General features: G+C 35.5%; 3 protein-coding genes across 3 annotated transcripts; 1 reads left to right on the forward strand and 2 right to left on the reverse strand.

Moving 5' to 3' along the window:
• Window positions 1-1,879: 1,879 nt before the first annotated feature.
• On the reverse strand, window positions 1,880-6,045 carry LOC101243750 (NRC2). The gene is made up of 3 exons (XM_004248750.5): window positions 5,331-6,045; window positions 2,630-4,872; window positions 1,880-2,099 (listed from the first exon to the last, which is right to left on the reverse strand). The coding sequence occupies exons 1-2, from the start codon at window positions 5,766-5,768 to the stop codon at window positions 2,653-2,655; spliced, it is 2,658 nt and encodes an 885-aa protein (XP_004248798.1). The 5' UTR covers window positions 5,769-6,045; the 3' UTR covers window positions 1,880-2,099; window positions 2,630-2,652.
• Window positions 6,046-21,546: 15,501 nt separating this feature from the next.
• LOC101268726 (uncharacterized) lies at window positions 21,547-25,698 on the forward strand. Its single transcript, XM_004248749.5, has 4 exons — window positions 21,547-22,225; window positions 22,304-22,396; window positions 22,479-22,546; window positions 22,620-25,698. The coding sequence occupies exons 1-4, from the start codon at window positions 21,602-21,604 to the stop codon at window positions 22,732-22,734; spliced, it is 900 nt and encodes a 299-aa protein (XP_004248797.1). The 5' UTR covers window positions 21,547-21,601; the 3' UTR covers window positions 22,735-25,698.
• LOC104649682 (lysine-specific histone demethylase 1 homolog 1) lies at window positions 23,017-25,681 on the reverse strand. The gene has a single exon (XM_010329192.4). The coding sequence runs from the start codon at window positions 25,679-25,681 to the stop codon at window positions 23,243-23,245; it is 2,439 nt and encodes an 812-aa protein (XP_010327494.1). The 3' UTR covers window positions 23,017-23,242.
• Window positions 25,699-26,134: the final 436 nt, after the last annotated feature.

Below are 26,134 nucleotides of genomic sequence, written 5' to 3' on the forward strand. Positions count from 1 at the left end.
GAGGAGGTTGATCGAGAGTTGTTGTTCATGGAAGTCATCTCGATATTCTTTGATGTTTGAAAAGTTGAGATGAGAGGTATAGATTGTCCCACTTGGCGTGCCAGAATTTGTAGACAATAACATTCGCGTCGAGAAAACAATAATCAAGAACGGAAAATTATAGCAACAATCAATTTTATTATTTCAAATGCGAGTGTTACAATCTCTATAATTCCTCTGAATTCGCCTTTTCAAATATAAATTCAAGGGCTTTAAATCTTGTTCTTGAATCTATGATGAACTTGAACTTGAACTTTATCTTGATCTTGACTTTTATTTGAATTCAAGGGCTTCGACTTGTTCTTGAATTCAGTGGTCTTGATCTTGATCGTTCTTGAACTTGAATGCTTGAATTCTTAAACTTGTAGCTTTGTAGAGAATTAAATGACAGTGTAGAGAATTAAATGACATTTGTACCACGGAGTTTCTCTAGCTTCTTGTTTAGAATTTTTTGTCTTCTGAATTATGAGGACCCCTATTTATAGTTTTAGAATAGAGGAGTTGCTATTGGGATAGGATTCCGTTCTGTCAATCAGATTTAAGTGACATGGCATTTGGGCTTTATGGAGCGGGCTTGTCATCTTTGACACATGTCCTGATTTTATTGGTTTTCTTATTTGACTTGGCATGCCACATCATCTGCACACGTGGCGCCAAGATGGGCTCTGGAATGAGATGAGATTGGGTTTAACAAATTGGGTTCACCAATGTAGCCCAAATCAATTAATTTATACTTAATTAAATCCATATTTATTGGACTTAAATATTTAACTCAATTATATCAATCCACAATATTTATTTGGATTAATATATTTATGAATTCAATATAATCTGAATCATTTTATAAATTTATATTTAATAAATTTTGAATGATTACAACAATATACTCAGTGTATTACAAGGATATAAAATAAACTCTGTTTGTATATGAAAATACAAAATATTGTTGTGGAGTTTCTCTAATGGACAACCATCACTATGAGCCTAAGTGATGATAGAACGTCTTGTCCACGCTGGTAGAACTGTCATATACTTTGTCGTCATATAGAACACCTTAACTAAGTAGATCCACTAGTCTATGCTAAAAAGCACTAAGGAATCATCTAAAAAGTATGATCCTTTCTACCCATGATGACTACATGGTTTATGGAGACTTGAGATATCTGAACTCGTTTCATATCAGTGCTCAATACTACTCCCAAAATATACTCAGCTCATATATTTTTGAAACAAAACCTTTTCTTTAATTTGAGATGATTACTCAAAACTTAGCTTAAAAGTTTTCTTGGAAATCAATGTTTCCATTCTTACTTAAATGTGAACATTTTAACTCTTGGAAATACTTAGTTCCCGTATAATTTTTTAACAAATAAATTTTGTTCTTACTCTTTACTCAACTCGAAGTTTAAGTCTTAAAGAAAAATTAAAAAATATTTGTATAAAGACTTCTTAAAATATGATTCATGCTAAATTATGATCGTGAATGACTTAATGCAAGATTTTCAATAACCATAGACAGAACTCAATACTTGGAACTCAAGAACTTCAATGATTCGGTTCGCGGTTTAGTATAGTTAAAAATGAATAAGCTGAATTTTTTAGCACAAATATTTTACCAATAGCCCGATAAACACCTCAATAAGAACGCACAAGCGTAATCTTGGATCCACCTCTGCTTAGAGTTAAGAGTACCGTCCAATTTGACCGGGTGAAGGTATAGGAGAAAGTATTTTCATAATACTACCTCCAAACTTCCAAACGAAACAATATCCAAGCCTAGTTACTCCATGGATATAATTTTTTACAATATTACACAAGTGACAGCTCTGAAGCCAAAGACTACACAATAGATCAACTCTTATTGTAAGTACAAAATACATTGTTCATACAGATTAACATACCACAAAATCAAGAACATACAGGCTATGGCCACAATCAAGAAGACAACAACCATGAAAAACTGACATTGACTCAAGAATTATGAAACACTAGATAGATATAGGCTGTTTCTTTATCCAAGCTAGGGTACCAGCCCTCATGCAATGTGATTCATTGAGGACCTGCACCAATAAGAAAAAATCAGCTTTCATTTTCTAAATATAATACATTGTTGTATGAAACTCTGCCAAGAAAGGTGTGATCTAATACATGTTTATTGCAAGCCGCAGGTTCAGCAACAAATGTGGAACGAACCAAAGGGGAAATACATAATTGCAAAAGAAGAAAAACATAAAGAGTAGGTAATTTTTAAACATCTGTGTCACATTACTAATTGATAAAGCTTGTCAAAGGAAGGGCTATGCAACATCCGATGATGACTAATACTTCCTCTGTCCAACAATAATTGTCCACTATTGGCTTGATACAGAGATTAAAAAGCAATAAATAATATGAGTATTGAAAAATACATAGTATTTAATAGCAAGGGTAAAATAGCCATAAACATTCATTGCTTTTGTAAATTTGACAAGTATTGTTGGATCCGGAAATAATATAATGGACAAGTAAAGATGGACGGAGGGAGTACTACTTTGAATGTCAAAAAAGATTGTGATTTGTCAGTTCTGCTATCTAATTATATGAAACTGACCTGTGAAGGAGAAGTGCACACAATCAGAGATCAGGAGGGAATATGGAAAGCTTGAAGGCAATGTTTTTAGTCCCTTGTTGAGTTTGATTGTCTTTTTTGGCTTGTATTTGACGTGCAGATATTGCTGCTGTTTTGGTGGAATTTTGCAACATCATGACTTGGAAACTGCGTATATCAGCTAGGGCGATGGGGACTTCCTTAAGATTATCACAGCAGATGAGAACGAGATGCTTAAGTCTTGGAAAATCATCAGCTGATGCTTTCCATGAAACTAAGTTTGTCCTTTCAATCCACAACACCAGTAGGGAACAAAAACCACCAGTAGACTCCCAGGACTCTCCCGAAAACCCATTTTCTTTCATCTTCAGGACTTCAAGGTGTTCCAACTGACCCAATATAGACATATCTTTCCACTCCAACCACGTGTCTAATAAAGTCAGCTTCCTCAACTTTGTTGGAAATATGTATGCAGGTGGAAGGCGTAACTTACTTGTTTGAATGCTACTATCATTTATCAGCTTCAAGTTTTCAAGGTATTCTAGCCTCTTCACATTTTTTAACGACGCAGCAGACTTATTATCAAGAAGCACTGATATTTTCCCACGGATGCCCAGCTTTTTCAGGTTTGGAGTCCTCGCAAACACTTCCTCGGTGCAGCTTTCGGGAGCTATGGTGGAGAGAGTTTGCAGGCTTTGATTTACCAATGTAACCTTACTATTTTTTGGAGCAACAGGGACAGGCAACTTAGCGGAAGAGTTAGTGTGCAGATGCCTTAGTCGTTCCATATTCCATATGTTTGCTTGAATATCAAGAGTGCGTTGTTGCGTGTTAATTATGATGGTTTGGATGTTCCAAAGTTCTCCCATGAGTTTAGGAAGAATCTTGATTGAGTCAGATGAAAAAGCAACATACCTCAAATGATATAACTGGTAAAACTCCCTGGAAAAGCGACTGAAGTTGATTGATTCTACATCCAAAACCCTTAGCAACGGAAAGCCTTTGGGTATGGTTGGGATGTCAGCAGATGGCATCTCAATCTTTTTCGAAGAAAAAGATAAGAATGACCTGACATGTTCAGCTGAAGGTTTCGTAGAGAAAAAATCCAAAACTGAGGAATGGATGCATAAGCGACGGTAGGTGGATAGTTCTCGTTTTCCAGGAAAATATTGCTCAGATCCTAACTTTATTTCTTGGAAAAGATTTTCTTCCTTCATAGCTTCTTGCCTGCAAAACTCGTGCAACATGTCATGAAGACGACATGTTTTGATTTGACCATCAGAAGTTCTTTCCATTACCATCACTAGATTCCTATTGATGAGATCATTCAAGTTGTCCTCTCCTTTACACTCAAGAGATAAATGGCCTTTATACTGTATGAATCCTTCCGCAATCCACAAACGGATTAACTTCCAAGCAGGGATTTGAAAGCCTCCAGGAAATGCACTACAATATAAAAAGCATGCTTTCAAGTCGTAAGGTAAACGATCATAACTCATTTGCACCAGTTTGTTACAATTCTCAGGGTGGTCTCTATTTATGAGGTGTTCACTAACACTATCATCCACTTGTTTCCACTCTCTTGGTGTCTTGCCTTTCCCTATTAGTGCTCCTGCAATAACAACAATCGCAAGTGGTAGTCCCTTGCATTTTTTTGCTATGCTCTTTCCAGATAGTACCAATTCAGGAGGACATTTGTCCTTGTGAAAAACCTTCTTCTCCAGTAATATCCAACTTTCATCTTCAGTCAGAAATTTTAGATCATGAGGTATGGGATTGCATTGTTTAGCCACTTTGGAATCTCGAGTGGTCAACAATACTCGATTCGGTTTGTTGTTATTTGGGAATGCTATCTTGATACGTTCCCAAGCTTCATCCGACCATACGTCATCCAACACAACCAAGTATTTTCCTCCCTTTCCCAAGAATTCTTGTATTTCATCAGCCAAATCCTCCTCACACATCCCATGATATTGTTTTGTATTTCGAGTGAATTTGCTGATGATGTTGAGAAATAATTCTCTTCTCCTGTATGATTGAGACACATAAACCCAAATACGAGTAAAAAACTCATACCCGATTTTAGGATGCTTGTAAATCTTATTTGCTAGGGTCGTTTTGCCGAGACCAGGCATACCAACAACTGGAACAACTTCTAGATGATTCGATTCTCCAAGAAGGCGGTTGATTACAATATCTGCTTCTTCGTCAAATCCAACCACGTCATCTTCCTCTACCACTGGAGGCTTTAGATTAATATAGCCAAGATAAATATTAGATATCTAAACAAGTCAATATAATATAATAGACAGATAGAAGAGTTACATTTATCAAGAGTGACACATACATACATACATACATGTACTCTGATTAAAGGCACTATACATCAACATATCCTATAACTTGGATTCAGATGACAACTAGCAGATTAATCAACTTATATAAAGTCGATTGATGCATATTACATGACGTCTATCCTATATGGCGTTGTACATGTATTTTGACCACATAGGACGAGTGTGTCTACTAATTCAATTTTAAACTAGTTTAAGTGTCTAGTAATGCACATTCAAAGTCGAAGTCATAAATACGAGATGAAATCAAGTTAATAGGACACGATTTTATTGATCTTTGTAACTAGATTGCTCACTAATTTATTTCCCCAATTTTTTTTCAAAAAAAAAAAGTGTTTAGGATGTGATACCTTTCTTTCTTCGGAACCTCTAGCAGATAAATCATCATCTTGAAGGGCCTGAAGTCCAATGGCATCAGTCTGTCGGATCTCTCTGACTTTGTTTCGTATAGCTTTGATCTCACCAGCTACCTCTTTGACTCTTTTATAATGGGGAAGATCTAATACTCTGGTGACACCCTTATCCTTGTGTAGCTTAGCTTCAATAACAAATTTATCAATAGCATCTTCAGCAGAGTTAACGACTGTTCTTATTTTCTTAACAAGTTCTCTGAGGACTTCGTTCTCGTTGATGTGACACTTGGCAGCTTGCTTAAGAAAAGCATTGAAATCATTTAGATCTTGAAGTAGACTCTCAGCAGCCTCTTTAACTCCACTAATTAGCTCTACGTTGTCCCGCAGCAACTGCATCAAGTTCTCAACCAGAAATTCCACTGCTACGTTCGCCATTTTTTCTGATTCTTCTTCCAACAAACAACAGACTTCAATTGCTAAATATGAAATGCATAGTGATGGGTGTTGACTCCACTCAAGTCTTCCTCTTTATGAGTGCCTTTTGAATGGTCTCTTGCCTCAATTGCAGTGTTCTTTTTAATATTTATTTTTTGTGTTTGTATTGACCGGAATCTTTTATCCTTAAATAAAAAATTAAAAAGTCACATCTTGCCGAGCGGGATCTAGATTTAGTTGATGTTTCAATGTAGGTTTCCAACACATGATAGGTAATAAAAAAAATCAATGTTCCACTTTCTCTTTATATTTGTATATTTTTCGCTTGTACACCTATTAAGAAAATAATATTCTAATTTACTTGATGAATTTATCATTTTATCTATGTATTAATTTTCAAAAAAAAACTACTCAATTTTCTTTTTAATCTATTAAAAAATATCATTTTTCTTTTTGGCAATATTTAACTGAAGTTTTTCACATGGTATGTTTAGACCACAAATTAAATGATATTTTGGTACATTTTACATAACTTTAATTTAGAACCATAAGATTAAAAAATCTTTTTTTTTTAAATTTTGTTTTAAGTCAAACTAGTTCATTCTTTTTTAAACGGAGAAAGTAATAAAATTTCAAAAAAAATAATTTATCACTTTTCTAGTCTCCGTCATATTATACTATTTCGTCTTATATTAAATAGACATATTTATTAAAAGTATTTGTTATATATTATTATTTAATCACTTAATATAATTAAGATAGAATTAATTAAAAAATTCATTTTATTCATATAATTAATACGATTCTAAAAATATTTTTAAAAGAGGCTAATAATATTAACAAAGAATAGTAAAATTATTCAATTTATTAATAAATTTTTATTACCACGTAAAATAGAAACTGTCTACTCCGTCAGTTTCTCTCTCTTTATATATATATATATATATATATATATATATATATATTACCTTTAAGAGTTACTAATCTTAAAAGTAAGAATTTAATCAACATATGAAACTAAATGGTTAATTAATATTCGTTGATCAACTTGATTAGTCAAAATAAATTGATTATATTCATTTATTGAAAGCTTGACTTCAAGCGATTATTAAATAAATATACAATAAAAAATTAGCATAAATTTTTAAAAACATAAAATTTATAATTATAATAATAATATATAATTAAGAAGATATGAAATTTTTAATATGAAATGTAAAGAATAACTCGGAAAAAAAAAAGACCCGACAGTGGAATAATTGCAAGTTGATGTCTTTTGAATGGTGACTTGCAAGTTGCAAGCATAATTGCCTTTTTAAAAGCAAGTACGAAATATTTAAAAAATTTAAAAAAAGTATAGCGTATAGGTATAATTTAACGATATTATTATTAGTTGGACTATTCTATATTCTCCGCTGCTACTAACTTTAATACTCATTTTTTATTTAATTAAATTAGTATTACAAAAGGATAATAGGGATACCAATTATAGAATTGGTAATTTTGAAAGAATAAATCAACTAAATAAATGGATAATTTCAGTAAACTGCAATTATCTAGCTGAATTTCAAAAAATTTAGTTCAAAACTTAACTTACAAATTTTTAGTTCACGATATAATTCAGCATATAAATATATAAAGTCAGTATCGAAAAGTATCAAAATTTCATAAAATTGTATTGGTTGATTTCTCTCAAATGTCGAGATGGAATCTTCTAAAAATTTATATAAAGGTAAATATAGTGATAGAATATTGATTTCTCTCAAATATCAAGATGAAATCTTTTGAAATTTTATAAAAAGGTAAATCTAGAAATGACTTATCATTCCTGATAAGTGAGATATCATCAAATCACAATAGAATTTGATTGAAAAATATTTTTAAATTATTGTAAGCTACAATAATCACATCTATAATGTGTGATTTTTAAATTTCTAGATAAAATTTTGAGACAATTCTTATCGGATTGAATTTGTCTCATTAAGATCATTTAGCTCAGAGTTTGGGTTGATTTGAAGGGAGTTGGGGCCATGACAGCCCTCTAGAGCCCTTAACTTCTGGGAAAATTAGCAAAATAATTAAAAATTTTAATTTAATTAGTAAAAATTTCATACTTTAGAAATATTAGTAAAAATATCAAAATTTCATTATTTTAAAAAAGATTGTACTTTCTATTTTATCTCAACTTAATTATGCATTTTTCAATTAATTCTTTCTCTTATGTTTAAAAAAAGAAATATTCTTTTTCTCTCTCTCTTATTTTCATATTTCAATTCTTCTCCATTTCAAAGTCCACTTCTATGTGGTCCTTCTTTGTGGTCTTTTTCTTTGAAGAATTGGATAATATATTTTAAAAAAGATAATCACACAATTTCTTTTATTAAGATATGTATTTTTATCCGTTTTTTAAGATTTATTTTATGATGTTATTTTTGTTTAAATCATTCACAATTATTGTATGTAATTGAAATCACATTTAGGGTTTGATAAACTCTAAATCACTCTTCAATTATAAAATCTAAGAGAATTGCTAGAGATATCCAACTTGATCAACAATTTTCTAGCGATTTTTCATCATTGAATCTACGTATTACTCAAGAAATAACGGATAATATAAGATCTGTTGTTAAAATGATGGAAGAGAGACTATTGAAATATTTACAAGACCCAATTAATGTGCGAAATCTTCTTCTTCTTTTTTTAAACAAACCAAAATCATTTCATTCATAAGTAATCAGAAAAGGGAAAAAATATATCATTCAGCCATTCATTCGTATAACTGTTTGGCATTTTTAGTTCTCTCTATCTTGCTTTCACTCCTAGTGATTCTTTCCTCCAATTTCTCACTTTTTGAAATAGCCTTTGCCATGGCCTTCTTTTTCCTGACATTCTTCGTCATTTTCATTTGTACTCCCTTCGTCTTTCTAAGTGATCCACCTGAATGTGGTTTTGGAGCAGCTGATTCTAAAGTATCCATCGCTTGGGCATCCATGACCGTCTGGTCAGTGGAGACATCCATGGCAGCTAGGCCGTTTTTCTTCTTGTTTCTGTTCTTCGCCATAGCTACGTGAACACAAAATCGGAAGGATTTAGGGTTCTGCAAAATCTTCTTCAAATTCATAAAAGAGTTGTTTATTATATTCTCACTTTTATTCTATTTTTGTATTTATAGGTATATTATTAGTTTGGATAAAATACCACAAATTTGAAATCATCCTTTTCTAGGTATCTACTATTTTAGAGTATGGAGTAGATGATGCTTGAAGATAAACAAATTATAAGCACTCGTACTCTATTGATGCAGAAATATGCTAAGTAAGTACTTAAAAGTTATATTGGAGAACACTTTCATAGGTGATATATGCATTTTACATACTCAAAATAAAAAACAGAAATAGTGCCTAATTAAACTAGCAGACAATTTTTTTCCCTTCGTCTTGAAAGTAAAAGAACCTTGAGTGGTGTTTGTAGACTTCGTGCAACACTACACAAGGTCTGAGACCTGCACAATCAGAATTCCAACATTTTACATTTAGAAACGTAGGCAATTGACGTTTGATTTTCAAGTGCGAAATCTAAATAAGCGAATACATTTTATGAATTATCACCACAGTTTGATGTAGCAAATATGCAAATCAAATATATCTCTATAAACTTGGAAGAGAGGTCTTATATGATGCATATTATTTGCCATTGGAGAAAGAAGACTTCAGTGAAGTAATTGTACTTAAAATGAAGAATGAAAAGACATTTTGAACAGCTAGAAAATGTACAACCTCGTTGCATAGATAATCTAAGATACAAATACATTTCATCAGTAATCATTTAAATGCAAATACCTTCTAGCCGATATATGTCAAATTAATATCTTCATCAATTTAAAATGACAGGTAAAAGTTAGTATATTATTTGATTCATAAGTACTGTTCCGTGCAGATAGTAAAGCTAGCGTTACAGACACCAAGAGTTGATAAATGAAGCTCATAGGCCATAGCACTGCACATGTTAGAAAGTTTATACTTCTGTGTCTGTATTAGACTCGTTTTAACTGTACCCAAAAATATAAAATACACTTTAAAATCACCAATTATAAATCCGAAAATGGTGATAGCTATCAGAGGGAAAGTTAGTTTCACAGAAGATGTGTATGCCTGTATTAGGAAGCAACTCCAAGTCGAAACTATTATAGAACTTCTAACTCTGCTTGACAGGGTACCTAAAAAATGCAAATAAGAACTAAGTTAACTAATCATGTGTGTCGGCAGATCCCTCTTTCAAGGTGGTTTGGATTTAATTAAAAGCTAAAACAGATACGATATTCACATGTCAAAGGTTTAGAAGGCATTGGCCATTTTTTTAATCTGCAGGCTGTGTTGAAATAGATAGTAAGAGGCTGAAATTAAAGGATCAAGTATATGTTACCAAATCCAATTTAAAGGAGCATATCTGATGTAATAACAGATAGTATTAAATAAATAGTATTAAATAATATTAGTATTTACTGTGTATTAATCCTAGTCCTATTAGGATTAGTATTCCTTAATCCTAGTCCTATTAGGATTAGTACTCCTTCCTATATCCCCTATATATATCTCCCATGTATTTCCTTATTAGGTTAACACTTCAATACAATCAATATTTTTTCATGGTATCAGAGCCAGAAAACCTAGATCTTCTTTTCTCTAGTTTTTTCTTTTTTCTCTCTTTAGGGCACCGATCGTTCCCTTTCTTCTCTTGGGCGGCGGCAGCCATGACAACCGAGGTGGATCCTCTCGATTCACTTCCTTCTGGCGTTAAACTCCTTCTCAGACATCTTCATGCCCTGATTCTCGAAAAATTATCAGACATAAATTACCCTACATGGAGAATCACCGTTCTTACAGCCCTTGAGGCCAATTACCTTCTCAAATACGTTGATGGAAGCACAGAACCGCCGCCGGCAGTCATCACCGCCACGGACAAATCAGAAAAAACCAATCCGGCCCATGCCGCCTGGAAAGCAGTGGATGGCCAAATCCGATCATGTTTGATTGCGGCCATCTCTCCCACGGTTCAGAAACATGTCCGATCCTACACAACTGCTTCAGCCCTGTGGACGGCCCTTGCAACACGCTATGCATCAATTTCCCACTCTCATATTTTTCAATTGCGTAATCGTCTCCACACAATTACCAAAGGCACGAAAACTATGGCGGAGTATTTAGACGAGGTCTCCACCATCATCACAGCCCTCGACACCGTGAATGAAATCATTCCCGAAAAATATCTTGTCATGTGCGTTGTTCGGGGGCTCCCATCAGCTTACTCCTTCATTAAACAGGCGGTTCGCATCAGTCCAACGCCCGTTGACCTGGCTACTCTCTCCTCGTGGCTAAAAAGTGAAGAAATCAACGTGGATTTGGAGAGCAAACTTCTTCTCCGAGAAGCCGCTGTTATGGAGCCGGCCACCGCCCTCACCGCAAGCCAGAACTATCGCGGGGGGCGTGGTGGCGGCTGGCAGGGGAGCCACGGCGACTACGACAGAAACAGCGGAGGCCGCAGGCGCGGCGGTCGGCAGGGCAGTCGTCCGCCGTACGACGGTCAGCAGCACGACAGCAACAACAGCCTGCACTCCTTCGGCAGCGGCGGACAGTCATCTTTCAGTGGCGGGCAGGGCACTTACGAGCGGGATCGTCCAACTTGTCAAATCTGTCATAAAACAGGACACACATCTGTTCGTTGTTGGTTTCGATATGAGGAGAGCCGAAATAGTGATAACCGTGCCAATTATGCATCTCGAGCTGGCCCTTCCTCTGAATGACTGTTGGATACTGGGGCCAACATGCACGTTACTTCTGATCTATCCAAGCTTAACGCTCCAAATCCATATCATGGCTCCAATGGTATTACTGTTGGCAACGGTGAGTCCCTTAATATTTCTCACACTGGCACGGGTACCATTAAAACCCCCATCGCTATCTTTCACCTAGGTAACCTTACCCACGTCCCTTCTATTAAAACCAATCTCCTTTCAGTTCACCAATTCACAAAAGACAATAATTTCTCACTCTTGTTCACCTCTAATGATTTTCAGATCCTAGACAATACTACCCAGAGGGTGATTTTTCAGGGCCCCTGTGATCATGGTCTGTACGTTCTTCCTGGCACAAGTTCGTCTGCCCACCAAGTTTCAGAAAGTGTTCCTGTGGCTTCGGTGGCTCTTTCGGCTGATGGCCACAGTCTGTTGTGGCACAGTCGTCTGGGTCACCCGTCTACTCAAATAATAAATTATTTAATGTCTCAATTAGGTTTTTCTTCCATTCATGTAAACAATTGTGATTCTTGTTCAATTGCTAAATCTCATAAATTACCTTTTACTTTATGTGAGAAGCGTACAACTACACCTTTTCTACTTATTCATTCTGACCTATGGGGTCCTACTGTTGTTCCTTCATTTGTTGGTTTTCGCTATTATATTTGTTTTGTGGATGATTTTACAAAATACACTTGGTTGTACCCACTAAAACACAAATCACAGGCATACACCACCTTTGTCACTTTTGAAAAAATGGTCAAAACACAATTCAATTCTCATATTAAACTTTTTCGAAGTGACAATGGAAAGGAATATGTAAATAACATCTTTGGCCAGTTTCTGCAATCCCTGGGAATTATACATCAAACCTCCTTTCCATACACTCCCGAACAGAATGGGGTGGCTGAGCGTAAGCATCGCCATCTCATTGAAACGGTGGTTACTCTTCTACATCAATCTCATCTCCCTGTCTCCTTCTGGGTAGAAGCTCTAGCCACCACAAACTACCTCATTAACAGAATGCCCAGTCACACTCTCTCCAACAAATCACCCTATCAACTCCTTTACCAAGAACTTCCCAATTATACCAACCTCCGCGTCTTTGGGTGTCTTGCCTACCCTTGGCTACGCCCTCATATTACTCACAAATTACAACCCCGATCCCATCCTTGTATTTTTTTGGGCTATCATCCTACCTCCAAGGGTTATCGCTGTCTTGACCCACAAACTCATAAAGTCTACATATCTCGTCATGTCAAATTTGTCGAAAATGAGTTTCCCTACGAGTCTATTTCCTCCTCCACAAATACATCATTCATTGACGTCCTTCCCCTTTTTCCAACATACTCACAGGCTCCCTCACCACCTTCCCCCACACCTCCACCCACTACCCAACCACCCCTCATAACCCCTTCGACCGTCACCCACAATACACCCGCAACCATCACCCACACTAACAACCAACTCGAACCACCCCATACCCACAACATCTCCAGCCCGATCCATTTTGGGTCCTTCCCGGCCACCCCCGAATCACCACCGCCGGTGCCACCCCCCAATACTCATCCCATGTTAACCCGTGGCAAAGCCGGTATCTTTAAACCCAAAACCTTTCAGGCTACCATACTACCAAATACACCCCTTTCCCGATAGTGAACCAACAACCTACTCTGTTGCCTCAAAAATGCTTATTGGCGTCATGCTATGGATGGCGATTTTAAGGCTTTGACTGATCAGAAAACTTGGGTTCTTGTACCTAAGCCCCATGGGCGGCACCTTGTGGGATGTAAATAGGTGTACAAAATTAAACACAATGCAGATGGCAGTATTTCCAGGTACAAGGCTCGTTTGATTGCTAAAGGCTACAATCAGGAGTATGGGCTTGATTACTCCGAGACATTTAGTCCTGTTATTCGGCAGGAAACCATTCACCTGGTACTGTCACTCGCTGTGCGCAACAATTGGCTCATTAATCAGTTGGATGTTTCCAATGCTTTTCTTCATGGCATGCTTGATGAAACTATCTACATGACGCAACCACCGGGATATGTTGATCCCCGCTTCCCTCAACATGTTTGCAAACTCCAGAAGTCTCTGTATGGGCTCAAGCAAGCCCCCCGTTCTTGGTACACACGTCTGAAAATGTTCCTCCAGGGACTCGGCTTCACGTGTTGCGTACACGACACGAGTCTGTTTACTCGACATTCATCACACGGTACAGTCATTCTTCTTGTCTATGTAGATGATATCATTATTACAGGCTCTACTGCAGCTCTCATTCAGGATGTCACTCGAGATATGCATACTACCTTCAAAATGAAGGACCTTGGCCCGTTACATTATTTTCTGGGAATGGAGGTTTCTCGGACAGGCAGCGGCTTGTTTCTTCATCAGTCAAAATATGTTCGAGATCTGTTGCAGAAAGCTGGACTGGAAAAATGCACCAGTCAACCAACACCGATGGCAGTCTCTTCGTCTACGAATGGAGCCGACACCCCCTTTGCCGATATCACCCACTTCCGCAGCCTCGTTGGGGCTCTACAGTATCTGGCCATTACCCCTCCTGACATCCAGTTTGCTGTCAACCGAGTTGCTCAGCGCATGCATCAACCAAGTGAATATGATTACCATTGTCTAAAACACATTCTCAGGTACATTTTTGGCACTCTTGGTCGTGGTTTACTCATTCGACCTGGGGACTTGGAGCTTCGGGGTTTCTCAGATTCAGATTGGGCGAATGATAAAAGTGACAGAAAATCTACATCGGGGTTTCTCGTTTTTTTGGGGCCGAACTTGATCTCCTGGTGTACAAAAAAACAACCCAAGGTCTCTCGGTCCTCGACTGAAGCTGAATACCGCGCCCTTGCTCTTTTTGCTGCTGAGACCATGTGGGTCACATATATTCTTCGCGAACTCCGTGCCACTCACACTGTTCCTGCTCTCTATTGTGACAACAAATCAACCATCTGTGTGGCCAAGAATTCCGTCCTACACACCAGAATGAAGCATGTTGATACCGATTGTCTCTTTGTTCGCGATGAAGTTCAGGCCGGCACCATGACTGTGTAGTATATACCCACTGAAGAACAACCGGCTGATATTCTCACCAAGCCTCTCCCGAGCCGACATCACGATTACCTCAGTTCCAAGCTTCCGTTCGCTTCCGCTCAGTTCAGCTTGAGGGGGGGGATAATAACAGATAGTATTAAATAAATAGTATTAAATAATATTAGTATTTACTGTGTACTAATCCTAGTCCTATTAGGATTAGTACTCCTTAATCCTAGTCCTATTAGGATTAGTACTCCTTCCTATATCCCCTATATATATCTCACATGTATTCCCTTATTAGGTTAACACTTCAATACAATCAATATTCTTTCATCATGGATCGAGCACAAAATAGTCTAATAGAAGACACATCTACCCCACCAACTTATGGGAGAAAGCATAAAAATATAGTCAAAATAATGTATAGAAGGATCATGTATTTACTTCAAATCTTAAAATGTCTATTTGGAGAAGTATAAAAAAGTACAAAATAGAAGCAGAACATGCAACAAAGAGTAGATTTTATATGAATTTTTTTTCTCCGAAATAGATTCTCTTTTATTATTGCATCAACGAGATACATAGTTTAAACATATCCCTTGCATCCTGGATGATCCAACTTGGAAAGAACTTCTCCCAAGAGATTTCCTTAGAGTATCTAGCTAACCTATCTAGAAATATATATAAATTCTACATGATTGAACATGCTTGAAAGCTTCCAAATATCTTCACACAACACTTCTATCTCCCAAGTAGTCGTTGCTCGTTTTTGAATCATATCAACAACATTTTTAGCATGATAAAATCTTCACTCTCTTCCATCCTTTACTAATAGCATATTCAAGAGTTTTCCTAATAGCAATCGCTTCAGCAGTCATGACTTTCCCAACAAACTGGATTGGGGCTCCATGGGCATGAAGCAAGTGACAAGGCTATCCAAAGCCGCAATACAAATACGTGCCCTTCCATCATCATTCTGCAATCCTGCATCTGTAAACAATAAAATGTCACCTTACAAAGTTGTTAATTTAATCACAGGATAATTTCTAGAGGAACATGACGAAAGACTTTTTGTTAGTAATTCTTTATATTCTTCATACTCAAACATTAATCTAAAGACCATAGACCATATTTTCTGATTCTAACCTTTCCTGATTAAACAACAAACTATTCCTACCTTTCCAAATTTGCCACATAATGTTAGCACTCAAGTTTAACACGTCAATAGATTCAGGAAAAGATTTGGTATTTAAGAATTAATCATACCACCATGTAGAAAAATCATTAATATATCCTATATCAGGCCAAACGTTTGAGCACCTTTTTTGTGATCGGGTACTAACATAGAAACTCGATCAAGACATCATGACATTATAACGTGTGAGTCATCTCAAACGGAAGCCCGTATTAGTCAAATAGATAATGACAATGATACTTTTGAATATCTTTCTGATACTTCTGAATATCTTTCTAATTCATTTGGCTTATTTACTAACCTTTCAACGATGCTCACTACAATGCCTCAATCCAATAACTAATGATTTTCACTAACAAACATGTTTATCTAAACTTAATTGTTAGAAAATTCTTCTCGATGCATAGTTAGGTTAATAAATAAATGGCTTCTATGTATAACATAGAAAATGAGCATCCTAGAAGGCTAAGAACACTATATAAGATTAGCAAGCTAAGAACATACCTAAACATATTGTTTATAAATAGGACATGAATCTAAAAAAAAACAGGAAATGCCTCTTTAATGGTTATACAGAAAGGTGTTTAATGTACTTCTAACTTTAGTTATAATTACACAAATTTAAGAATTCAAAAATTAAATTTACCTTTTTTAAACTAATGCAAGTCTCAAACAATAATACATCTAGCTAAAAGGTAAAACACTATACCACTCGTGTAAAACACAACATATCATGGGTATATTTGTGGACCTATTGACCCACCTAGTGGCTCATTTATATACTTTATGGTTCTAATAGATGCTTCTTCTAGATGGTCTCATGTGTGCCTTTTGTCATCTCGTAACTTGGTCTTTGTGCCTTTTGTCATCTCGTAACTTGGCCTTTGTAAAGTTATTGGCACGAATAATAAGGTTAAGGGAACATTTCCTTGATAATCAGATTAAGTCCATTCGTCTTGATAGTGTTGCAGAGTTTTTATCCCAATCATTTAATGATTATTGTTTAGCATTTGGGATAAGAGTTGAACACACCGTTGCTCATGTTCATACTCAGAATGGTCTTGCTGAGTTATTAATTAAACGTCTGCAATTAATAGCAAAATCATTGCTTATGAAAATTAGGTTGCCCACTTTTGTGTGGGGACATGCAATTTTGCATGCTGCAACACTTATTCTCAGAACGATAAATTATCATAAGATTTCTCCATTGTAATTGGTTATGGGTAAAGAACCTAATATATCCCATCTAAAAATTTTGAAATGTGTTGTACATAGTCCTGTGGCACCACCAAATCGCACTAAGATGGGTCCTCAAAGAAGGTTAGGAATATATGTTGGGTTTGAGTCACCCTCTATTATTCGTTATCTTGAACCATTGACTGGAGAGATGTTTACTGCTCCATTTGCAGATTGTCGGTTTGATAAGACAGTTTTTTCAAAATTAGTGGGAGACAATACTGAAATAAAATGAAAAATTTTGTGGAAAATGTTATTATTGTCTCATCTTGATCTATATTCTTCAATTTGTTAACAAAATCACAAAAGATTATTCATCTGCATAAAATTGCAAATTAAATTTTAGAACCATTTAAAGACTTGAAAAGAATTACTTAATCACAAATTCTTGCAGAGAATGTTTCAATTCGAATTGATGTCCCTGTAGGACCATCCACTAGTGGCATAGCTAATGAGTCAAAAACACTCCTAAAGTGTGGTAGACCATTGAGTTCTAAGGATCAAAATTCTAGAAAAAGAAAGATAAAATGCCAAGATGACACTATGAAAGAATATCATATGGAAGCATTCATGAAAGAATCAATGAATTGAAACTCAAGGAAATAATGAACTATCCATAAATTTAAGAGATGTTGAAACTAATCTGGATCGATCAGAAATAGTGATTGTTTATGTCTTTGCATATAATGTTGCAACAAATATGATCCAAGATAATGAGGATCTTGAACCTCAATCTGTTATAGAATTTCGACAAAGAAATGATTGGCCAAAAAGGCAAGAAGCAATTCAATCAGAGTTGAATTCACTTGCCAACCGTGACGTTTTTGGACCTATAGTTCAAACACCTAATGGTATTAAACCTTTTGGTTGCAAATGAATTTTTGTGCGGAAAAGAAATAAGAAGAATGAAATACAAATGTATAAAGCACGTCTTGTGGTACAAGGATTTTCTCAAAGGTCTGGCGTCAATTATGATGAGACATACTCATCCATTATGGATACAATAACATTGCTGTTATCTCATTAATTTCATAGTCCATGAGAAACTTGAAATGCATTTGAAAGATGTGGTTACAATCTACCTTTATGGATCACTTGATAATGAGATATACATGAAAATTCCCGAAGGATTTGAGATGGCTAAATCATGTAATTCAAAATCTCGAGAAATGTGTTCAATTAAATTGTAAAGATAATTATATGGTTTTAAGCAATCTAGACGCGTGTGGTATAACCGTCTTAGTGAATATTTAATTAATGAAGGTTGTACAAATGATGCAATTTGTCCTTGTGTCTTTATAAAGAAAATAATATCAGACTTTGTTGTACTTGTTGTTTATGGTGATGACATAAATCTTATTGGAACTCCAATAGAGCTTCAAAAGACAATTGATTATTTAAATAACGAATTTGAGATGAAAGATCTAGGATAAACAAAATTATGTCTTGATTTTCAAATTGAGCAATAAACAAAATTATGTCTTGATTTGCAAATTGAGCATTTGACAAATGATATTTTTATTCATCAATCTGCCTACACAGAAAAAGTGTTGAAAATATTTTCTATGGATGAATCACATCCATTAAGTACTCCGGTGGTTGTTCGTTCACTTGATGTGAATAAGGATCCATTCCAACCTCAAGAAAAGAATGAGAAAATTCTTGGTTCTGAAGTACCATATCTTAGTGCAATTGATGCACTAATGTATCTTGTTAATACTACAAGGCATGATATACCTTTTGTTTTTAATTTGTTAGAAAGGTATAGTTCTGCTCCTCCTAGGAGACATTGGAATGAGATCAAACACATTTTGCGATTTCTTAAAGGACAACTGATATGAACTTATTTTATTCTAATAATTGTAGTCCCAATCTTGTTGGTTATGCTGATGCATAATATTTTTCTGATCCACATAAAGCTCGACCCCAAACATGCTATATGTTTATATGTGGGGGGACAACCATACCTTTGAGATCTACAAAACAGTCCATCGTAGCCACTTCATCTAATCATGCTGAGATAATAGTTATTAATGAAGCAAGTAGAGAATGTGTATGGTTAAGGTCTATGATACATCTCATTCGAGAGAAATGTGATTTGGAATGTGAGAAAGTACCCACCACATTATATGAAGATAATGTAGCATGCATAGCACAACTTAAGGGAGGATTCATAAAAGGAGATAGAACAAAACACATTTCATCAAAGCTTTTCTATAAACATGAACTTCAAAAGAATGGTGATATAAATGTGCTAACAGATTTGTTCAAGTGACAATGTGGTTGATCTATTCACCAAGTCTCTATCAACTGCAACTTTCAAGAAGATGGTGCACAAGATTGGAATGCGAAGATTCAAATCTCTGGATTAATGTTCTCATTTGGGGGAGTTTATACGCGCTCTACTCTTTTCCTTACAAGGTTTTGTCCCACTGGGTTTTCCTTGTAAGGTTCTTAATGAGGCAACATAGATGCGTATTAATAAATATGTGTACTATTTTCCTTTACTTGAGTTTTTCTTTTCTTAAAGTTGTTTTAGTAAGGTTTTTGACGAGGCACATTATGTATGAATTAGACATTCGGGGGAAGTGTGATAAAGTATTTCTATTATAGTGAAAGTCTATGATGTGGAGTCCTTTTAGGATATGGTTAAGAGTCCTACTTGGGGACCAAGTTTGACTTCCCCTATAAATAGAGGACTTCTCTTCATTGTAAAATCATCCCTCAAGAAAATAATAAGTCTTCTATTCTCTCTATTTTCTTCTCCTTATTCTATAGTTTCATAACACATTGTTCCTTTTTAAAATTATTCTCTTCCCTAAATTTCTCCTTCTATTACTTAACAATTTTAGTCTTTCTATTAAAACAAATAATAAAATTTTAAATAAGATACATAATGAACTATTTTTTTTGACATTTTTACTAAATATTAAAAGTGTTGACAATAAATCCTATTAAATATTAAATTATTAACATTTTAAAAAATTTCCCAAAACTTTTCCTTTGAGCCAATTTAGTTAAGCATCGAAAACTTTGACTAAATTATGTAGGGCTCTAATTATGTATGCTAACTTTTATGGACTCCATTAGAATGAAATTATTTGTTCCTTGTCTCACACTGTAAAAGTGCACCCAACCACTACTATTAACACCATTGGAGTGAAGCATGATGTTGGGTCACGAAGGGGTGATTAGGGCGTCATGCTAGTTACAATTGCATATTATAGGTTAATAAATTAGATGACAAAAATTTATATTAAAAACATAAATTATTATAAGAAAATTAATATAAAAAAATATGAAACTATAGAGAGATTAAATCTCCCCTTGAACAAAAAAAATTTGAACGACTACATTGTGAATTTTATTGTGTTCTTTTATGAGAATAGGTATCTTCAATTTATAGTTCTCCGAATTTTTTTTATAAAAAAGGAATAAACCAAATATGAAAGAAAAATATATATTTCTTTCAGAATATTAAAAACATTTATGCTAATGATATGTTTTTTCTTTTAAGAAAAAATAAAATTCAAATAAGATAAGAAAATTAGGGTAGAACTCTAACACATGATTGTGCGTGAACTCAAAATCCCCCCCTTAACTCATTCATGTAAGTAAATTTATCAACATTTGGACAGATAAAAAGAAATCACTCTAGAGTTATTTGGTTGTTGGTTTAAAAAGGATTTATCCATATATATATATATATATACTATTGTTATTATCACGCCTCATTTTTCTCGCAAAAGACGAGTCTTCAACATACATGTTAAACCTCTTTTACGATTTAAACAAGAAGAGTCGTCCCCTGACAAGTTAAGGTGTGTTAGGACACCATCCTATACTAATTTTCAAATAACTTAGTTTATCATTCTAAGTCGCCAGAAATCAGACAAGGTCTATAAATATAGGTCTTTGCTGAATTCATTTATTATGTTGGGATTACTCAATGATATTGTAGAGTTCATAAGATTTTCATGTAATTGTATGTTACTATGGTTATAAAATATCAAAACTTCTTTTCATTCTTAATCAAAAAGATAAGGGGTTGCAAGCATTATTAACTGAAATGACAAACTTTATTAAAAACTTCCTTTAATTTTTGAAAGAAACAAAAATTGAAAAATGCAAATCATCTTAGCTCTATTTCTTTTAAGAAATATATATTATTGTGTTTCATCCCTATACACAAATAGATTTTTTTTATGGATGCGAATGGAAAATTTTACTACCTCTTCTCTCTCAACTATATTTATAAATAAAAAAAACATATTTCTAAATCAATAAATTATCATTCACTAATCATTAATAATAAAATTAAATTACACTTTACATGAGTTGTGTTCCAACTCTTTTTTCATAAACTTGAATAAATAGAGTAGACATGGTCAAATTAATTATGGTGACAGGTGATGAAATATGTTCCAAAAAATAAAACCGAAATTCATGGTAGACCTCTAAATTTTGGTAGACTAATAGTCATCACAATTCATAATAGTCATGAAGGGAAGAATAAGAATTTTGAATATTTGTTGTGAGATTGAATAAAAATAGAGAATGGCGAAATGCCTTAGCTTCACAGCTTCAAGAGATCGTTTTTATCGATATTTCTTTTCGTTTTCTGGGCTTCGTTCTGTAACAACAGATCTTGAAGATGGAACGACAATGCATTGTTGGATACCTAAAGTTGATGAACCAACAAAACCTAACCTCTTTCTTGTTCATGGATTTGGTGCCAATGCAATGTGGCAATATAGTGATCTTCTACGACATTTTACTCCTCATTTTAATGTCTACCTTCCTGATCTCCTCTTCTTTGGTGCCTCCTCCACCAAACGCCCTGAAAGGACCGAGAGTTTTCAAGCAACATGTGTTAAGAAATTGATGGAGGTTCATGGTGTTGTTAGGACGAGCCTTGTAGGTATTAGTTATGGAGGGTTTGTTGGTTATAGCCTTGCAGCTCAATATCCAGAGGCAGTCGAGAGATTGGTCTTGTGTTGTGCAGGTGTTTGTTTAGAGGAAAAAGATATGAAAGATGGATTGTTTCAGGTTTCTGATTTGGATGAAGCTGCTAGCATTTTATTGCCACAAACACCTGAGAAACTAAGAGAATTGATGCGTTTTTCATTTTTTAAGCCTGTTAAAGTCATGCCTTCCTACTTCCTTTCTGATTTTATAGACGTAAGTGTGTGTATACATATCAATGATATAGGCTATACGTACAATATATGTTATCACACAAGTGTTTACATTATACAGGTGATGTGCAACGATTATGTAAACGAGAAAAGAGAGCTCATACAAAATTTACTAAGAGATAGACAACTTTCCAATCTACCTAAGATTTCCCAGGTTTGCATTTTCCTAACTTTTTCTCATATGTACTAGTCTTTATTTTCACTATTTCTTTTGGTTTCTTTCTTATTCCCAATAGTCGACGTTGATTATTTGGGGAGAACAAGACAGGATATTCCCATTAGAACTGGGGTACAGACTGCAGAGGTAACAAAAACATACTCATGTTTTGTTTTCATAGACTTTATTTCGTTGCTGATGTTATAACACTAAATGATAGGCATATAGAAGGGAATGCTGAGTTAGTAGTTATCAGAAATGCGGGGCATGCAGTCAACTTGGAGAAACCAAAGGAGTTTACTAAACAATTGAAGGCATTTCTTGTTGATAATTGATAATTTGGACAACCATTCTGCAGCTAGTGACGAATTTAGTATTCAAATTTAAAATGTTTAACTGCTTTGATAACTGTCAGAATTTTTCAAAGACAAGTAGAAAAGAAAAAGATTATAAGATGATGTAAAATTGAACTGTACATTTGTGCCATAAAATTCATTGCCTGGTGTCAGCATTGGTGTTTCTGATAATTGCTTCAGAACATAATAAACCTACAAAAGAAAGAGTTAAAACATTGATGTCACCTGATAAGTGATAAGCTTATTTGAAAAGCTCTAAAATCCCGCAACTGCAATTTTTCAGTATTATTGACCAGATAACAACCAAAGGTTGCTCAGGACAGTACGTACAATATGCTCATAGTAACATCGAAGCAGTTCAATTTGACAGGGATTCTGTCCCTGAATCTACAACAGTCATATTCAAACTAATTAACTTTGAATTGAAGTCCTAAACTACTAATGTATCTCATCTTATCTGCATCAACCATAACCAGTAGCTTCAAATTCAAACTGATCTAGCCGATTCAATGGAGGTGAGTAGAGATCCTACAGTAACGGATACATTATTCCAACCAACCAATTTCACCCCAAAGTCACGTGTTAGCATTTCTATCCTGCTCAGATCCCCTTCTAATTTGCTTAGCTCCAGCACTAGTCTTCGGGAGAGCAGGCTATATAAATGTAAAGATCTCTCCCCTTGCAATTCAACTCGTATTAAGCAATTAGACTCCAGGTCAGTTGACATAGGATCATACAACACAGAGAAATTCCCAAATTTAAGGTCTGGGGTATCAAAGAACTTATCAACAACACTAGTGTTCTCTTGACTGCAAGTGTTTGATGTATCAGCTGGAGATATCCTTCTATCAGTAACTCTCAGTATGTGGGCAGCCTCTCTCATCCCACTAAGAAACGCCCCGTGCATGGTTGCAGGATACTGTTTACTAGTTGCTTCACCTGCAAAGAAAAGTCGGTCTCCTACACTCTCAGCAAGGATGTCATAATCATCCCCTGAGGCTCCGATTGCAACATAGGAATAAGAACCATAACTTAACTGATCCTGTCCCCAACGCGTACAAACTGCTTGAAGTGGATCTGGAACAGCAATTCCTTTAGGACTGTATATGCCCTTCAGAATTTCCAGAACCCTCACAACAGATTCAAGAGGAGATATCTTTTCAAATTTGACTGCTGCTTCTCCGGCTACAAGAGCAATTAGAAGTGGTCCACCTGAAACTGAAGAATAACTATAGAACAGGAAAAACTCACCCCTCATATTCGGGTCATCAGTCAAGTGTCCAAAAGTATCAATCTCCCCACCCCAAAAGTCATAGGGAAAAAGAATTGCAACTTTATTCAACAATCCAAATCCTAATCTTTCAATTGCATCTTTCTTGCGCTGAGGAAGCTCTGGTACAAACTCAATGTTACCCTTCTTAAGCACTCCCAGGGGAACTGTACATAGAACCATATCCCCATGATATTCCTGCCCACCAGCATACACCAAAACCCCCTCAGTACCATATCTTACACTTTCAACCGTCCGATCATAAAAAATAGGAATATCCTCTGCCAAAGCCCGAATTAACCTCTCATTTCCTCCAGGGATGAAACAATGATCACCCCCCATTTCATAAGGATCATCCTGGTCCCAAAACGCCATAGACAAATTAGACATTAACGAAGCATTAGCATACTCCAAGTTGGCTAAATGCCAATCCAGAAGCATTTGCTCTTGGGGATCCTCTGCCACTCTATACACATGCCTAAAAGCCTCTAATGCAGTACCTAACGAAACATCTACACTCTTAACCTCATCCAACATTGCCTGCCTAAGTTTACACACCCTATCTAATAATTTATTAAAAGATGCTTCAACTTTGGAATCCATATCAGGATTGACAGTTCTACCGTTTGGCAAATACAAAGGGCATATATCTCTCACCTTATGAAGTGGAACACCTAGCTGCCTTGCGAGAACACCCAACGGATTACCATTTATTCCAGTTAACACACTTCCACCTAAATCTGCAGCAGCAACAACCCCATTTTGTCTACCTGTCATTTTCTTGGATCGCACTCTACCACCAGGTCTACCCCTTCCTTCAAGAACCACAACTTTAAGTCCTAAAGAAATCAATTGCCTCGCAGCAACTAAACCCGATAGCCCCGCACCAATAACGATCACATTCCCCTTTGAGGCCCCTTCAGGTGGCTTAAATTTCACTTCTTTTATCGCTGGAGCTACACCAAAATTGATATATCCGTGATGTAGCAGAAAGGAGAAAGCAGAATGCACAAGATTTTTATGTTCAGCTCGTATGGATTCCAAAGCATGTTCTTTTGTGAGCCAAACAGTTACATTAGACCGCCAACGTGCCAGAATGTGGTTACGCACGACAATGTAATTGGCTTGTTCAATGCCCCCAATTTGAGAAACTACATTAGCTTCAATTTCTTCCTCTGTAAGAGAATCGACGGGGAACCCAACAGAAATAGCAATTAAGGCCTCAACATCGACTTCTTTAGCAAGATCAGACATCCTTCTCCGGCGATTGTGATTCTTAGAGGGGTCATCTCCGGTGGCTAATTCCGTCTCGGAATATGAATAAGCAGTGGAGGGTTTAGGGTTAGGGCGGAGAACACGAAGGCCGTTCACGGCGGCGGCGGAAACTGAAGGCGGAATCAAGTCAGTGAAGAATCGTTTTCTACGACGTCGTCTTTTCACTTGGGGTGGGGTGACTCCGGTGGGAGGCGGCAAGTCGGAGGATATTTTCGTTTCGGATGATTTTGGGAGGTCGTCAAGCTGAGAGTCTGAAACGGCAGCTTCGGGTGTCGTTTGGGGAGGGGATGAATTAGCATTGTGGTGGTTGTCTTGACGGAGATTTTCGTCGGAGTTGACAGTGTGGGATGTTTCCGACGGGTGTCCGGCGGGTGTTTCCATTGAGGAATAGAGAAGTTGAGTAGAGGTTAAAATTAGGGTATAAAATAAATGAAAAATCAATAAAACGAACGAATTAAATCAAATACTTAAAAATCGATAAATACAAATAATTAAATAGAGGATTTTGATGTTTTCTATTTTGTCCTTTTATTCAATTTTGAGTTAATTTTTTTTGTAAAAATTATGTAAATCACATAGTGTAAAACATAAATTACCTTCTATCCCTACTTTTTTTCAATTTAAAACAGTCGGATACATTCTATATTATGCTATTTTATCCGTTTGTTGAGTGATTTGGGGGATTAAAAACTGAAATTTGAATTAATTCCTACTTTTAATATGCTACAGTTATTAATCCCAAAAAAAAAAGCATTAACTTGTGTGTTTCAAGATCAGTTTTATCCAATATAAAACTCTAAATTAAATTATAATTTTTTATTAGTGATCTTCCCT

The sequence above is a fragment of the Solanum lycopersicum genome, chromosome 10, assembly GCF_036512215.1.
Source record: "Solanum lycopersicum chromosome 10, SLM_r2.1".
NCBI lineage: Eukaryota > Viridiplantae > Streptophyta > Magnoliopsida > Solanales > Solanaceae > Solanum > Solanum lycopersicum.

Coding starts and splice junctions, on each gene's coding strand:
- LOC101243750 (XM_004248750.5), bottom strand. CDS start 5,768: ATGGCGAACGTAGCAGTGGAATTTCTGGTTGAGAACTTGATGCAGTTG. Junction 4,873..5,330: donor GAGGTTCCGAAGAAAGAAAG/GTATCACATCCT, acceptor ATTAATCTAAAG/CCTCCAGTGGTAGAGGAAGA.
- LOC101268726 (XM_004248749.5), top strand. CDS start 21,602: ATGGCGAAATGCCTTAGCTTCACAGCTTCAAGAGATCGTTTTTATCGA. Junction 22,397..22,478: donor ATCTACCTAAGATTTCCCAG/GTTTGCATTTTC, acceptor TATTCCCAATAG/TCGACGTTGATTATTTGGGG. Junction 22,547..22,619: donor CTGGGGTACAGACTGCAGAG/GTAACAAAAACA, acceptor ACTAAATGATAG/GCATATAGAAGGGAATGCTG.
- LOC104649682 (XM_010329192.4), bottom strand. CDS start 25,681: ATGGAAACACCCGCCGGACACCCGTCGGAAACATCCCACACTGTCAAC.